General features: G+C 48.4%; 1 protein-coding gene across 18 annotated transcripts in view; it reads left to right on the forward strand.

Annotated features, from left to right (window-relative positions):
• The first annotated feature begins 259 nt into the window (after positions 1-259).
• L3MBTL1 (L3MBTL histone methyl-lysine binding protein 1) overlaps positions 260-17,143 on the forward strand; it is a 37,364-nt gene continuing 20,480 nt past the window's right edge. For 5 of the 18 annotated variants that reach the window (XR_006726260.2, XM_074347308.1, XM_074347300.1 and 2 more), the window contains exons 1-10: positions 261-574; positions 6,205-6,350; positions 6,515-6,747; positions 7,068-7,209; positions 7,513-7,663; positions 7,805-7,937; positions 8,591-8,675; positions 15,426-15,514; positions 16,015-16,119; positions 16,983-17,118. Coding sequence is in view for 17 of the 18 variants with exons in the window: in XM_074347308.1 (XP_074203409.1) it covers positions 549-574; positions 6,205-6,350; positions 6,515-6,747; positions 7,068-7,209; positions 7,513-7,663; positions 7,805-7,937; positions 8,591-8,675; positions 15,426-15,514; positions 16,015-16,119; positions 16,983-17,118 (1,246 nt within the window). In the remaining variant the exon portion in view is untranslated. Of the gene's footprint in view, positions 575-1,008; positions 1,141-6,204; positions 6,351-6,514; positions 6,748-6,792; positions 6,863-7,067; positions 7,210-7,512; positions 7,677-7,804; positions 7,938-8,590; positions 8,676-15,425; positions 15,515-16,014; positions 16,120-16,982; positions 17,119-17,143 lie in introns of those variants that run through there. The other 13 variants (XM_074347299.1, XM_074347307.1, XM_045519373.2 and 10 more) reach the window with 9 other exon arrangements.

Here is a 17,143-nt window from a genome sequence, read left to right on the forward strand (position 1 = left end):
ATCTGGACTGGAAGTCAGGAGGCTGGAGGTCAGGCCTGTGGCCATGACCTTAGGCCAGATGGACCTCAATATCCTGTTCTGTAAAAGAAGGGATTAGATTAAATCATTGGTGTGGGTGTGGGGCACAACTCTGGGCTGTTCCAAGAACTGCCCTGTTTTCATCACCATGCAGTACATGATTAATCAGTCAACAAACATTTATTGAGCGCCCAGCTGTGCTAGGTGCTAGGGATACAAAAACTAATGTGTTTACTTCCTTCTTGGAGCTTGCAGTCTCAACCTCTCCAATTACACAAATCTATATGAAGTTACAGCTGCCTTGTGTGTAAGAAAGTTGTTTTGTGCTACGAGAACAGGGAGATTTGACTAGTTTGATGAACCAAGGAAATCGAAGCACAGAGAAGCAATGACTTGCTCAAGGCCACACCACCCCAGGAACCGTTATTGAAAAAAAAGAGAAAAAAAAAATTCTATGCCATGAAGTAGGCGATAGTCTTTACAAACGGAAAAATGGAGAATCAGGAGGATACAGGTCACACCACCAGCCAATGGCAAAAGGGTCACCCAAACGCAGGTGCGTCTGCCCACCAGGGACAGGATCGAAACCCACGCCCCGCGGGGCTTCCTTTCCTCTGGTCGCGCGGCCCTTCACCCGCCCTGAGGTCGTTTTCTAACGCTTCTTGGCTCCCCTTCTCAGGTAGGGAGCAGGCGCTGTGGGAAGGCACTGGACAGTGCAGCTACCCGGCAGGGGTGCGTGCGGGAGGGCAGCCTCATCTTTTGTCACTGACCACTCAGCTCGGGGGCCCACGAGGCTCTCTCTTCCGGCTCCGTGGTCCCCGCGCCCCGCTGCGCGCTGCTGGCTGTGATGCTGGGGGTGGAGGACAGGGAGAATCTCGAACCGCCTCGCCTGCGCAGCAATCCGTCCGGGGGCTAGAGGACATTAGGCTCACGAGGGCCGGGCCTGGCAAGAGGGCCTTCGGCCTGCGCCCCAAAATCTGCTCCGCGCGCCGTCCGAGCCCCGCGTCCTGCGAGGAGGCGAGCCCCCTACCCCACCCCCCACCCACCCTGTGCGCGCAGGCGCGCGCGGCGCGGCGCTCGGACCGCAGCTTGGCGCTGGGCGGCCGCGCGCGGGCCTTGCAGGTAGGGACCTCGGGGTGCGGGCGCCGCGCCGCCCGGCTCGGCCCGGCACGGCGAGTGCTCGAGTCTGCGGCCCCGAGACTTCATTCCTCCCCAGCGCCTCCGGCGAAGGGCACTGGCCGGGGAGGAGGTTCGGGAGAACCAGATTGCAAGGGGTCTGGGCGGGTGCGGGGCTCGAGGGCGAGACGAGGCGTCCGCCGTGCTGCTGCTGCTGGCGGCTATCAGCAGGGTGGGAGAGAGGCGGCTTGGCTTTTAGAGAAATGCAATCAATTAAGAGTTTTTCATGAATAGAAGAGAAGGTACAGAGGGCGGGGTTTGGGTTCTCTTAGGAAATGGGTCATTTGGCAAACTTTCTCCATACCGTTAATTTCCGATTTTTTATAACGGAAAATTGAATTATTGTTATTATTTTGGCATAAAGGGAAAGAATAAAAAGAATTCCGCCATTTTGGCGCTTTAAAAAGTAACCGTTCTGCGGGGCGAACCGATCAGTGACCGCCCCGCCTGCCGCTGTCTACACTAGACCCGGGAGGACTCGAAAGGCAGGCGGCGGTCCTGACCCTGGAACCATTCCTCCCGCGTTCCCGCCGCAGCTGCGGCGGGGGGCGGGGCCGACGCCCCAAGTTTGCGACGCTCACTTGGGGGCGTGGAGCGTGTATTGGGGGTGTTGGGAGTTATCTGTCTGGGGTGGTAGCTCCCCACCCCGACACCTAGAGCGAGGGCATTTATTGAGCCTCTGTTGTATGCGAGGCCTTGACGGGCAAGGGGTGGGGGGAGGCCTTGGCAGACAGACCAAGAGAAAATAAACACGGACCCATTGGCTCAGTAAATATTTATTGAGCATCTGCTATGTGCCAGACACGAATCTGGGCTGGGGATTCAACGGTTGTTTTAGGTCGGGTTCCCTGGAAACAGACTCTGAGGAGGTTTGAGTATAGGTTTATCAGGGTGCCTTTGGGAATATCACCTGTAGGGGAGTGAAGACAGCAGCGTTGTTGGGCAGAGAAAGAAGTTAAACTGCTGATGTAGTCTCAGCAGAGGCCTCCGCCTATCCCAAGAGAAGTAGGGACGTTCTGGAAATGAGATGGCCCTGCAGAGAAGTCCCAAATTGAGGCAAGAGGGCGGGGCCTTTATACCCCATATAAACTAGTCAGCGGATAGCTGCTTCCAGGAGAGGGCACTTGGGCGAGGCAGCTCTCCTGGCTGAGGGCAATTCAGAGAGGAGCTGATAGCTGAGGGCTGCCAGTGACAACCTGCACAGTAGTCGGGACCTCCCACTTTATCTCCTCTTCTTCCAGCCTGTGAGTGACACAGAAGGAGGAAACAGTATTCTAGCCCCTAAGGCAAGAATGGCTAATCCATTTATGGATTTCTTCTGTTATTGACCACTCTTTACTCCCAGCTCTCTTTCCTTCATTCATTTACTGACTATTTGTGGATGCCATCTCTGGATCAGGTTCTTTGGTGCTTTGTTCTGTCTCCAGGGAAGACAGACAAGTTAATGCATAGTTAGATTGTGGTGGAGTGGAGAACAGTAGAGGGAGTGATTAACTTTGTTTTGGGGGTGGATTCTGGGAAGGCTACAGAGAAAAGGTATCACTCAAGCTGGGTTTTGAAGGATGATCAGGAATTTTCCAGATGTGTGGGATGTGGAAAAGTACAAAGCAGAAGGAACAGCATGCGCAGAGGCCGCAGAAGTGGCATTCTGAAGATGTGACCAGGCTGCAGTGGGGGAGTGGATGGATTCCTGGTATCAGACTCAGGCCTGGGAGCTATGTCAGACTGGTTGTGCTGCTATGTGGACCCAGTGGGACAAAGCTTATGAAAATTCTGTGTGAGCTACAAATTTGGGGGGTGGTAGTGGTAGAGGTGAATTTAAATCACAGAGAAGGTAGTTCCTAGTCTCAGAAAAGTTAATGGTCAAGCTGAGGGGAAACAGAAACAGTAGGTGCTGCTAACCAGGAGCTTACAGCCACATGTGATGGGTCCAAACAACACAGGTGCCCTGGGTTCTCTCCTCTCCTGCACTGTCAAGGACTTGTCTTCTAGAATTTTCTTTTTCCCTTGCTCTGTCAATTTCTTCTTTTACAGGCTCATTTTTATCAGCTACAAACATGCTGTGGCATCTTCTATTTAAAAAACAAAACAACAAACACCCCTTCCTTCCTTGAAACCTCACTGCTGTGCAAATACCAACCCCCACATCCATGTTCTCCTTCACATCAAGACTTCTTCAAAGAGTTGTTAGTCCCACTGTTTCCACTTCCTTTTCTTCCATCCCCCTACAAGGACCAATTCTTAGTGTCAGTTTCCTCACTAGAATGCAGACTCTATAAAGAGATTTTTGTCTGTTTAGTTTACTACAAATCTGCATTGCCTAGCATAATACCTGGCACATAGTAGGTGCTCAGTAAATTGAACTAATCTATGATTTCTCTCTAGAACCCACTCTGATCAGATTCTTGTGTCCACAGCCCCTTTTGAAATGGCTTCTGTCAACATTTCTGATGACTTCCGTATTGTTAAAATAGTCAGCTCTTAGCTCTCATCTAACTTGATCTCTCAGTGGCATTTAACACCATTGAGCAGTCCCACTTTCTAGAAACTTTCTTCCCAAGAGTCTTCCAGAAGCCCAGATGCTTCAGGATGCCCTTTCATCTCACTATAGGCTCCTTCTCAGTTTCTTCTGTTAGATCTTTTTCCTCTTCCCAACCAATAAATCTTGATGAGCTCCAAGGTTCCCACTTTTTCCTTTATACTCAGTTCTATGGTTTTCACTGCTATCTGTACCCAGTGGTTTTAAAATTTATATCTCCAGCCTCAACCTTATCCCTTATTTCTAGAATATAGGCTTCATGAGAGCACTTTCTCTTGTTTGAGACCATTCCCAGGGCACAAAAGGATGCTGACACCTAGTTGGCTCTCCAATGTCTGCTGAACAAAGGGCAGAAACCTGAACAGAAGGGCATTTCTCTCAGCCACCCTCCCTTGACAAACCCGAAGTATAGGATAGGTTTTGAGACAGAATGGAATTCTTTCAGGAGTAACCACATTCACTCCTAATGACTGACAATGTTTTGAATAAAAAGATTAACTCCATTTAAAAGAACTTAAAGGGGTACAACTATGTCAGCTGTGCAAAGCAAAATAATTGGAATTGAATTTCAAGGAATGCTATTTTGTAATTTTTTCAAAGGGGGACAATAAATCTTGGTTTGAATGTTGCCTTCATTAATTAGGTTATATATCTAAGACTTTGCCTATCTGATTACACATTCTGTATTTAGAGGGTGTGCTCTGTATTTTAGGGAAGAAAAGCTAGAAGATAAATGAATGCACAGGAACAGCAGGAAGGAGGAATGGAGGGTGGGAAAGACAGCAACCATTGTAAGCTCGTTTTGCCAGCAAGCAGCTTGTATGTTACTGGGGCTACCAAGCTCCTCAAAATTTCTGTTAAAAGGGAGCGAATTGGTATTTGTTGAAGGTCTGTTGGTATCAAGACTTCACTATTTTTTCTGCTTAATTTTCATCTGAGCCCTTTGAGATAGATACCATTACCACCTTCATTTTACACGTGAGGAAACTGAGGCTCAGGAAGGGTAAGCTGTTCACTCAGAATGACAGGTATTAAGAATGGGAGCTGAGATTCAAACAGACTTAAGTCTGTCTTAAGCCTCCATCTATGTTCTTTCCTTTGACCTGTATGCCAGAAGCCATTGTCAAGCACTGCTAACAACTGAAAGCAACCAAGTATCATTCATGCACTGCTTTTTATTAACCAGTTCCAATGACTGAAATCCAACACAGCACCTACTGTATGCCAGAGACTATGCTAAGTGCTAGGGATGTAGCAGTGGACAGGACGGATAAAGCCTTTGCCCTTGAGGAACTTACATTTACATGGGGAAGACTGATCAAACAGAAATAAGTAAATGAAGATCATTACTGATTATAGTGATGGACGTAAAGGAAATCTACACAGTAATGAGATAAGTGGTAGTGAGATGGGATGAGGGGTGCGCTACTTTAAACTGAGTGGTCAGGAGAGACCTCTTCTGGGAGTGGTGATTGCTGAGCTGAAGCCTGGTGAATGGGGAAGGAGGCAGCCAAATAGAGAGCTTGGGAAGAGCATTCCAGTTGGAAGGAACAGCGAGGGCAAAGGCTCTGAAGTGGGAACGTTTGTCAAGCAATAGAAGGAAACCAGAGTCTGTCGAGGGTAGAGAACAAGGTGAAGAGTGGTGGAGGATGAGGTCAGAGAGGAAGACAGAGGTCGAATTCTATGAGGTAAAGCACTTTGATTTTTTTCTAAGGGCAATTGAGAGCCACTGGGGAATTTTAGATAGGGGAATTACATGATTTGGTTTACATTTTTAAAGCTTTCTCTTACTGGAGAATAGACTGTAGCAGGGGCAGGAGAGGAAGCAGAGAGACGGATTAGGAGGCAATTTCAGAGTCCAAGGAGAGCTTTCTGTCGTTGGGACCAGCACGGTGGCAGTGAAATGTAAAATCATACACTGCCTGGGTTCTCATACAAAGATGCTCTTCATATGCATACATTTGTTCAACAGATGTCTGAGTGCCCACTCTGTGCTTGGGATGGAGGAAGTGGTGGGTAGGTAGCATAAAAGCTCACCTCCTAGGAAAATGAACCTGTATGAGTGATGGAGAATCTGGTACTTGAGGGCTCTGAATCCCCAGAGAAAGAATGGAATGATTCTAGTGGGGATGGAGTTGCAGATTGAGAAAGACGGAAGTTTGGACTTGGCCTGGGCTGTATTGTGAGACAGCTGTCCAGACAGAATCTTGGCCTGAGACACACTCCTAGAGTCAGTCATAGTTTACAAAGCACCGTCACACACGTTCGTTCGTATTACAGAGTCCGGGGGAGGTGCAGGGCCTGGCCAGAGCCTGGTTGACCAGGTGAGAGCCAGGAGCCACACTTGATGCTGGGCTCCTAATACACCCGACGTCCCTCAGGGCTGAGGATTTTCACTGTGGGTGGGTAGTTCCTCCTCAAAGAGGCCCCTCCCCTCCCTGATCGCCCTGGGGGCTATGTTCCAATTGTAGGCCTACCAGGATGGAGGGGCATGCTGAAATGGAGATGCTGAGGACACTGAAGGGGCCCTCCACAGGGGAGGTCAGCGTGCACCTCGTGGCCAGAGACAGCCCAGGTTCCGGTTCTCACCTGCCGGCTACTGCCTTCATCATTCCAGGTGGGCCATGCAAGAGGTCTTGGGAGGAGAGCATCCCCATACCTGCCCAAACTGATGTGGGTCCTGGCGAGATGATACTTTTCACCAGTCTGCACACATGCATGGCAGGATTGCAGGGCCATCCGGCTCACCTACGTCGTGTCTGCCCGTGTATTTGTTCGCAGCCAGCTCGACCACCCTTGGCCTGCCCAGCAGTGCCTTGGATGTGTCCTGCTTTCCGCGGGAACCGATCCGTATGGGCGCCCCGGAGCAAGTGGCTGCCAGCGTACCTATCACGGCCACCGTTCTGCCGCAGTTAAGCGCGGGGCCAGCGGCCAGCTCCAGCACCAGCACCAGCACAGTGAGGCTCCTAGAGTGGACTGAGGCCGCGGCCCCGCCTTCTGGGAGTGGCGTGCGGGTCAGTGTCTGTGGGGATTGGTGAGACCCAGCAGCTGTGGGGCGGGGCCTGTGGGCCCAGGGGCGGGGCCTGAAGCGGAAGGTGGGGAAGCTAGCCGAGAGGGAGGATTCTAGAGGTGGGGCTTGAAGTGAGGGACTCTGGGGGCGTGGCTTGGAGTGCGGCGCTTCCAGGACATTTGGGGGTCTTAGGGGCGTGGCTTGTGGGGGAATGGGTTCTGGGGGCGTGGCTTGGAGTGAGGTGGCGGGAGGGGTACCGTGCTGACTAGGGTGGGTCAAGGGCCAGTACAGGAGTCCCGGTACTCAGACCCTTCCGCGCTCCAGTTCCGGATAAGCGAGTACGCGCCGCCGAACATGGTGGGAGCGGAGCAGCCCCCGAGCCCCGAACTGCGGCAGGAAGGCGTGGCCGAGTGCGAAGATGGCGAGGCCCCGGCGGGAGGTGGCGATGCGGGGCCCCAACAGCCGGGTACGAGCCCCAGGCCCGGAGCTGGGCCACTGCGTGGGTGAGGGGAACCCTGAGCTCCCTGAGGAGCTAAGGCCAGGGGCGTGGCCCGAGGGGGCGTGACCTGGGTTCCTGCAGGTGCACCCACATCCACAGGTTGGTCCTCTGGCGAAGAAGAGGGTGCTGTCCAGTAGTGGATCCCGAGGGGGGCGGGACCAAGGAGGAAGCCAGGCCTGAGGGGGCGTGGGCCCCTAAGTGGGCGGAGCCGGAATGTGGAAGTGATGGGCGGGAGGCCTGAGGCTCCTTTGGCTCCCCCTCCCCCCGCAGCGGACCTCCCCCAGAACCCTCCAGAAGATCCCCCTCAGGACCCACCAGAGGATGATGGCACCTGCCAGTGCCAGGCGTGTGGGCCTCAGCAAGGCGCCGGTCCAGATCCTGGTTCTTCCAATGATGGCTGTCCCCAGCTGTTCCAGGAGCGGTGAGGGTTGGGGGTGAGGGGAATTGCAGCCCTACTTCTCTGTCTTTGGAGCCCTTAGGGCCCCACTCTTGCAGGGGGCTTAGGAGAAGGGGTGGGTGGTGCAGGGTGGGTGGTTCTTCCTTCAGGCTGCCCCTCCCTCAGGTCAGTCATAGTGGAGAACTCAGGCCAGAACAACTCCTGCACCAACGCTTCTGAGCTCCTGAAACCAATGAAGAAGAGGAAGCGCAAGGAATATCAGAGCCCATGCGAGGAGGAGTCGGAACCAGAGGCCATGGTAGGAAGAGGGCAGTGGGAAGGGACGGGGAAGGCTAGAGGCTGTACCTCAATCCCCACTGTTCCCTCCATTAACCCAGGTCATGGGACTGGGCCAAAGAACACACATAATGACTCATTCATCATCTTTTGGGGTCCCAGCCTGTGTCAGGTCCTGTACTTGGTTACAGGGAAATGAATAAATCACTCTCCTGTTTTTCTAGAGCTCACATCTCGGTCTAGTGGCAGGGCTAAGTCATATGCACATGAACAAGCACCCAAGTAGATGTGCAGGCAGGTGGAAAGCTTCATCACTAGAACCAAGTCACCAGGCCAGAGGCCAGGGAGCACGGGGCTCTAGTTGCAGAGAATCTGGAAGAGACAGAGCATGAAAGTTCCACTGGGCAGGTAAAATCAGCACAGAGCAGGTATTTATGTCCTCAGTTTCCCCACCTGAGAATAAGGAGAATTGTAGTCAGGCTGTGAAACCAGGGGGTGTGTGCTCAAGTGACTGTGCCCAAGTAGCAGGGGGTTGTCTGCTGGAGCTGTGTTCCTGCTGGTAGCCTAGAAGAAATTCCACTTGTTTGGGGCAGAACACCATGTGGTCCAAGAGCTAGGCAGGGGCCATGCTGACCCATGAGAACAGGAAGCTTGGATCAGGCTTGCCTTTCACAGGAGAAGCAAGAAGAAGAAAAGGATCCAGAGGAACAACCCACCGCTAGCACCCCAGAAAGTGAGGAGTGGAACAGCAGCCAGCCTGGTATGGTGGCCTGTGTATATATATTCGTGTGATGTATGTATACACTTTTGGAGGTGTAAGGCTGGGAGTGTGGGTTACTGTTGTGATAGTGTGTTGTACATACAGACAAGCATGAGTCAGCATGTGTGGATGAGAGAGTGTTTCTGGTTTATGCATTAGTATATGTGTGTTCATAGGGATTATACCGTGTGTTTGTCTATTATCCAGTTGTGAGTAGGTCCTACTGCCAGGCTTAGTATCCGAAGACTTGAGCAGCCTTTAATGGCACCACGTGGTGTTGCTTCCCCTTGATGGTGTGAGCAGGTCCATTCTGGTCATTGGTCCGACCCTGCTATTTGGGCCTCCAGTCTGACTCTTTGGTTCTAAGAAAAATGGAAAAAGGTCATTTGTAGTCAGCTCTGGCCCTGAGGTCTTCTCCATTACCACCTCCACATTCCCATGTGACAATGGCCAACTGGAGCCAAGTAGCATTTATCACACTAATAATCACCTAGACACTTTATAGCAATGTTTGTCTTCCTCCCTCAAAACTGAATCTATTTTATTAATCACTGTATCCCTGGTAAATATCCCAGAGGCTAGTGTGAAGTAGATTCTCAGTAAGTGTTCAGTAGAGAGAGGAATGGATGAGTTATATGTTGGTGGTTCCTCTCAGAACATGGCTCGGTGGCATGAGTCACTGTCTTTCCTGTCCCAGAGAGAGCCAGAGGGTGAGGTCAGTCCAAGGACATCATTCTGCCTTGATGGCAATGCCAGCCCAAGGAGTCCATTCTGCGTCCAGGGCTCCAAACTCTATAGTGCCTATTCCATATTCTGCCAAACCAGATTTTCACTGCTCTCTCTCACCCAAGGCTATCACATCAGAAGCCAAGTCTTAGCTCTCATTGGTTTATGGCTTCTTAAGTCTTAAACAGAAGAAGGAGTTAGTATTTAACTACTATTGGCTCGACTGCTCTATCTTACTTAAGGAAATACATTCATAAACCAGCATTCTTTTAGCTGGGTCCTCTTGACCAGTCCAAAGTTATATTTTGATTTACACATCTCACCATCTCAACTGTGAACATTAATGTGGTATTGATTCTGGATATTTTCCCTCTTCTGCCTTTTTTTTCAAGAGAAGAAATTTTATCAGTAGACAAATTTGCACTTATGACTGAAATCTTTTTCCACTCATTTTTGGGGTCTTTTGGCAGAAGAGTCTGGGGGCAGGGGAGAGGGTGGCAGGGCTGCTTGAATGTCCTGTATATGTGGAGAATCTACGTTTCGTCTACACTCTTTTTGGCATTTGATGGCTACTCTATTGGATTCATGTTCTGCAGACCTGACGCATCTAGTCCTGATGGAATGTTCCGATAGTTTAAGAGTTAGAACCCTGTAACATGTACAAATGCAGGCCTTCTCTCTCATCTATCTCCTTCACCTTTTCAACTGTTCTGTGTGAAGGATCGTCTTCTAACATACCATTGCAAAAGTCTTTACAGCTCATGTAGTCATTAATAGCTGTTTTGATCATTTTAAGAGTTAGTTATATTCTCATGTCAGCTCTCATTCTGCCCACGTCCAGATCTGCAGTGGCATGCTTCAGGATCAACTTGTTATATATAGCCTTTTCAGATTCAGAGCAATGCTACAAGCATCCTGGTGTTCCTTATAGTTTTTTTGCCCACTTTTAATTGCATTATCATCTTACTGTTAATTCTTTATGTATTCTGGCTACAAGTTCTTTGTCAGATGTATATATTACAAATATTTTCTCCCAGTCTGTGACTAGCTTTTCTTTTCCCTTCTGAATGATGTCTTTTGAGAAGCTGATAGTTTTCATTTTGACAATGTCTAATTTATCCATTTTTTAAGCTAGTGCTTTATATGTATTTTTATAAGAAACAGCTTTTTAATAGCTTTATTGAAATGTAATTCACATACCATACAATTCACCCATTCAGTGGTTTTTAGTCTACTCATAGAATTGTATAACCATCACCACAATCAACTTTAAAACATTTTCATCACTCCAAAAAGAAACCCTGTACCCATTAGCCGTCATTTTCTCCAAACCACCAATTCCCATCCAGCCCTTAGCAACCACCAGTCTACTTTCTGTACATATGGATTTGCCTATTCTGGACATCTCATATAAATGGGATCATATAACATGTAGTCCTTTGTGACTGGCTCTTTTCACTTAGCACAGTGTTTTTCAAGGTTTATCTATGATGTAGCATGCATCAGTACTTCATCCCTTTTTATTGCTGGATAATATTCCACACATGTCACACTTTATTTATCAATTGATGAATATACAGGTTGTTTCTACTTTGGGGCTGTTATGAATGATGCTTCTTGCAACATCTGTGTACAAGTTTTATGTGGACATAAGTGTTCATTTCTCTTGAGTATATACCTAGGAGTGAAATTTTTGGGTCATATAGTAACTCTATGCTTAGCCTTTTAAGGAACTGCTAGACTGTTCTGCAAAGTGGCTGTACCATTTTAGATTCCTACCAGTAGTGAGGATTCCAGTTTATCTACATTCTCACCAACACTTATTCTTATCTGTCTTTTTTTTATTGTGGCCATCCTAGTGGGTATGAAGTGGTATCTTATTGTGGTTTTGATTTGCATTTCCCTGATTGCTAATGATGTTGAGCATCTTTTCATATGCTTATTAACCATTTATATATTTTCCTTGGAGAAATATTTATTCAGATCCTTGCCATTTTCAAATTAGTTGTAACAAACACATTTTCTATCAAAATACAAGGAGTGCCATGGGGAGTTGGGGAACATGTTGAAAATATGAGTGTGTGATTCAGTACAGGACATTGATCAGTATGCCTCTTACAGCAGTGCCTTCTTAACTGAGGTCCCTAATCTAAATTTCCATTCAAAATTCTGTGAATTGGTCACTTTTTCTAGGGATGGTCCAGGGCTTTTATTAGATTTTTAAGAGTGTCCAGACTCCCTAGAAACTGAAGGCCTGGTAAATAGTAGATCATAGCATTACGGGGCCCAGCCTCTTGAGTTTGGTGCTCTGAGACATAGATCCCTTGTACTCGTTGCACACAGGTACCAGGCTCTTGATTAAGCATTCAGTCTTAAAATGAATTGAGTATGAATTGGCTAGCTACACTCTGTAAGAGGCAGGTAAATACAGAGATGTATCTGTAACAATTTAAAACAAAAAGACACAACACACAGTGGCACCTTGATGACTGCTTGTCATTGGTTGTTCTTGAACCATGGTGTTCTGTCCTTCTCTTTACACTCTCTGTCTTTCCTATGGACCTTGTAGTGAAAGGTCTGGCTAGGACCATTAATGTGTAAATTATCTCTACTGAAACAACAGAAGCCATGCTGAGGAAGCTTCTAGAGATAAGATGGGAGGGAAATACTGAATTGATTTCTAGGGATCCATCCTTAAGTGAGCAGGTTGGGGTGGGAGAAAGAAGAACCAGTAATGGAAACAGAAGAGGTGGAAGATACAGCCGAGAAAGTGCAGCAAGAAGGAAATACTGAGATAGAACAGGTGGTTGATAGCACAAGGAGATCAAGAGAGTTGAGGAATAAGAAATGGTTATTGGATTGTGTCCCTGGTGACTCAGGAGAGCAATTTCACTAGCGTGTAGAGGTAGGCTTAACACTGGGTGATTAACAAGAGAATTCATCAATGTCACATTGTTCATAATATCCCCTTATCCCCATAAAATCCCCTTTTTGAAGTCTGCAGTGTATATAATGATCTCCCTTTAAAAATTTCTTATTATTATTTGTGCCTTTTCTCTTCTTTTTTTCCAACTTTATTGAGATCTAATTGTCATAAACCATTGTGTAAGTTTAAGGTGCACAACATGTTGATTTGATATGCTTATACATTGCAAAATGATTACCACCATAGTGTTACCTGTATCATGCTACATAATTAGCTTTTTTTTTTTATGGTAAGAATATTTAAGATCTACTCCCTTAGCAACTTTCAAGTACAGAATACAGTATTATTAACTGGAATCACTAGGCTGTACATAGATCCCCAGGACGTATTCACCTTATAACTGGAAGTTTGTACCCTTTGACCAGCGTCTCACCTTTTCCCTTAGCCACTCTCCCTGTTTCTTAATCAGTCTTGTTAGAGCCTTATTAATTTTATTGCCTTTTCTTTTTAATTTCCTTTCTTCAGTTTTCTTTGGACTTATTTAACCTTTCTTTTTCTAACTTCATGAGACATTAATTTTTCAGATTTAATTAATTCAGTCTTCTTTCTTTTCTAACATGTTCATTTAAAGCGGTCATTTCCCTCTAAGTACTCCTTTAGCTGCATGTCACAGAGGTTTTTGTTTTTGTTTTTGTTTTTTGAGATGTAATTGACATTAACATTATGTTAGTTTCAGATGTGCAACATAATGATTCAACATTTGTATATGTTGTGAAATGATCACCACAATAAATCTGGTTCACATCCATCACCACACATAGGTACAGTTTTTTTTCTTGTGATGAGAACTTTTGAGATCTACTCTCTTAACAACTTTCAAATATACAATACAGTGTTATTAACTATAATCACCATACTGCACATTATATTCCCACACAGTTTTTGATATGTCATATTTCCATGATTGCCCTTTTATTTAACAGATACTAAGTACCTGTTTTGTATCAGATACTGAACCAGATGCTAAGAGTTCCAAGTAGGCAAAAAGCATACTAGCCCTTAAAGAGCTCACAATCTCATTGCAGAGAGAGCTATGTAAACAGGTAGTTATGTTGTAATAGTGTAATTAGTGTTATATTTGAGGTATATAGATACAAAGGACTGTCACAGAACAAACTCCTCCTCATGTAGTTAAGGAAGGCTCCTTGGGGTAGGTGGAATGCGTTCAGTCCATCCATCCATGCATCCATCCATCCATCCCTCCATCCCTCTAGTCATTCATTTATCAAACATTTGATGAGCATCTATTCTCTGTAAAACCTTATGCTAGGTGCCAGAGATATGGCTGGGTCTTGATGAATGACAGAAAGATAAGAGGATGGGACAGGGTTGGGGCAAAATCTTTGAGGCAGGGAGATCAGCATGTGCAAAGGCACAGAAGTACACAGAGGCATGCAGATACTCAGAATTAAAGAGCCAAGGCGGAGCCCAGGTACCTGATATGAGAAATCTGACAAATGGTCAGCTCCTTGGCTTGCTATAGTTTGGGAAGAGTGAGGCAAAAAGAAAAATGATATCTATAGAGATAGAAACGGGCGTTGTAAAGGGATTGGTGATAGTAGTGGTGATTTGGAGAAAGTAAAGAGGTATTCTGCAGGATGATGTGGAATTCCAGTGGCCAGAAACAGCAAGGTAATGCTAAGCTGGTGTTCTGAAGCCTCCTCTGTTCCCCTGCCCTTACTCAGTCTGGATAAGGAGGGTTTCTTGAGGGATGATAGTGGGTGATATTGTCTAAGGGCCAACCCACGTTTCACTCAGGACAGAGAGGAGCAGGAAGAGGGCTGCTCTAGGCTGCTGTGTCGGTGCAGGTCTCTGAGAGAGTTTCCTGCCTCGGTCCATCTGTTGGTGAAGACAGTACTGGCTTTGGCCCAACTGGGTCAGATGGTTGGGATCTTGAGGTTCAGTAGAGTGACTGGGGAATTTAGGCAGCTCCTGGGAGTCACAGAGGTTCCAGCTCAGGAAACAAGGTTCGTCCTGAGTGACAAACCACTCCACACCTGAATGACCTGGAGCAGAAGCCAAGTGAGCCAGGGCGAGGCAGAGCTGGAATCCAGGTCAGACTCAGTGGAGACTTAGGAGGGACCAAGTATTTCATGAAGATTTTTACTCACAACAGCTCACCTAAGAGTTCCAAGTAGGCAAAACACGGTACTAGCCCTTAGTCTCCCTAACGACCCTCTGGGGTAGATGGAGTGATTTGCATTTGACAGATGACAAAATTGAAGCATGGAAGTTTCTAGAAGAAGCTGGAGCTATTTAGTCAAGCCGATTTTTGTGAATTTTTTCAGACTTACCTTGGGAGCCTTCCTTACATGGTGCCAGCTCTTCCCATCTTTAAAGGATGTTACTCCTCTGTGCTGGAGGCCAGGACTCCCTCTCAGGCTAAACTGAAGGTCCTCCAGGGGAATTCATCTCCCCCTCCCCAGGCCCTGACCATAGTGTGTGCTTGTGAGTGTGTGTTTGTGTGCACAGCGTGTGTGTGTCGGTGGTGGGATTGTGGACTCAGTCTCTGTGGGCACGCCAAGCACACGTACACGCACCTATGTCCCTGTGTGTGCCTGTCCGTGTTCAGGGGAAGAAGAATAGGATAAAGGGAGTTTCTCATTTCTGTGTGATCTTCTCTGTTTCTTCCTCTTTCTACATTTCCCTCTGATTTCTCTTTTCCCTCTTCTTTCCCAGTGAGCCTGGGTGACACTATGATTAAGTCCTCTGACTCAACACTTGTCACTCAGCTTTGTCATTAAACAGGGTCCCTTGTGGCTGAGACTGTAACCTCAGTTAGTTGCTGTATGTGCTTTTGCTGACAGTGGCCTGGGGGTAGGGGCGGGTGGGCAGAATTTTGTGCGGCCTCACCTGAGATAACTCTCACCTGGGCCCCCTGGGCCTGGCATCATCATGTCTGCAAGGGACCAGAGGGCAGCCTGTGATCACAGACAAGGTCTGTTTTGGAGGTTCAGGTTGAGGTGGGTCAAGGGAACTTAGGAAAGTGGTACTCGCGGAGCAGCCCGGGGGTCAGCCTGTCCATCTCCTGTCCACAGCCCCCGGGGAGAAGAAGGAAGGCTGGTCATGGGACTCCTACCTTGAGGAGCAGAAGGCCATCACTGCCCCTGTCAGCCTCTTCAAGGACGTGAGTTGGACAGTTTCCACCTGGGAAGAACTTACCTTCCCAGTCCAGGGACTCACCACCAAACTCAGGCCTTCTGGTCTTTTCCATGCCTGATGTCCCTCAGAGGACTGGCATAAGGGAAGCGGGGGAAACTGGTCAGGGGCCCAGAGTAGAAAAGGGCTCACTGTCAGGGGTTTCCAGGGTGGGAAGAAATAGGGAAGTAGGACCCAGGCTCACCCATCCCTGGGCTTGCAAACTTTTGAATTCTGGTGCTTTCTACTCAATTCCATACACTGGTCTTTCCATGACTTGGGTAAGAGGGAGCCCTGAAGTCCGTTCTTTGAGGGATCTGGGAGCTAGTCTATCCTGTTTTAGATCCCTGCATGAAAGCTCCCCAGATAAATTATCCCTTTGATAGTACCAGGCAGGTGGGGCCCAAAGGCAGTTCCTTCACCCCAAGCCCACCGGGCGAGGATAAGGCCTGAGGGAAGCTGGGTCTTCTCCCATCTGTGCGTTGACAGTATCAGGCAGTCACTCATAACAAGAATGGCTTCAGACTGGGCATGAAGTTGGAAGGCATCGACCCTCAGCATCCGTCCATGTACTTCATCCTCACTGTGGCTGAGGTGAGCTGAGGCTTGGATGGAAGGGGCCAGCCGGGGGTGGGGGGGGGCACAGAGGGCCTGGGCTCAAGTGAGGGAGACACTGCCCTGCCCTCCAAAGCACACAGTGTAATAGGGGATTGAGGTGGAACACACAGAAAGCTAATAAATGGACCCAAAACAGGCGACGTGTTGGGGTGGTGATGTTCCTGAGGAAGAACGTTCCCCAGGGCGGAGATGGTGGCATGAGTCCAGCAAGGTCCTTGTCCTCCTAGGAGCTCACAGCTCTTGTGGAAATCAGCCATATAAACAGTGATGCAGCATCGGGGTGATGACAGTGGGGCGCTGAGCGGGTAGGGGTGGCTTCACAGAGGGAGGGTCTCCTTTGCTGAGTCTTGAGAGATGAGCTGTGAATGAGTAGGGCATTCCAGACATGAGAGGCATTGAGCACAAGCCCCGTGGCACGGAACAGGGCACTATGTTCAAAGATCCACTGTCAGTTCCCCGAGGTCCTAGCCATGAGAAAAGCAGCAGAAGGAAAGGTCCTGAGGGCCCCCCATGTAGGCCTGAGCCTTGATTGGTACCCTCGGGGTTCTGTCCAGGGCTCAGAGGAAGCAGGAGGATGTCACAGGATCTGCCTGTCTTGTGCCCAGAGCTCAGGGCTAATGAGTACATGGACTCATTACTCATTAATGAGTATGAGTAATGAGGGGATTGTGGGGCAGAGTTCAGGATGCAGGGAAACCTGAGTGTGAGGAGGGGTGGGGTGGGGAACCTGCTTGCACCAGCGCCCCTCCGACCACCAGGCTGGGCCAGGAGAGGTGAGGGAAGGGTAGTGGCAAGTCTGCTGGCATCAGCGGCCCTGTGATTCCCCCTTACGGGGCCAGGTGTGTGGCTATCGCCTGCGTCTGCACTTTGATGGGTATTCTGAGTGCCACGACTTCTGGATCAATGCCAACTCTCCTGACATTCATCCCGCTGGCTGGTTCGAGAAGACGGGGCACAAGCTGCAGCCCCCCAAAGGTAAGGCCTAGCCGGGTTGGACCCA

The sequence above is a fragment of the Camelus bactrianus genome, chromosome 19 (genome assembly GCF_048773025.1).
Source record: "Camelus bactrianus isolate YW-2024 breed Bactrian camel chromosome 19, ASM4877302v1, whole genome shotgun sequence".
Lineage (NCBI taxonomy): Eukaryota > Metazoa > Chordata > Mammalia > Artiodactyla > Camelidae > Camelus > Camelus bactrianus.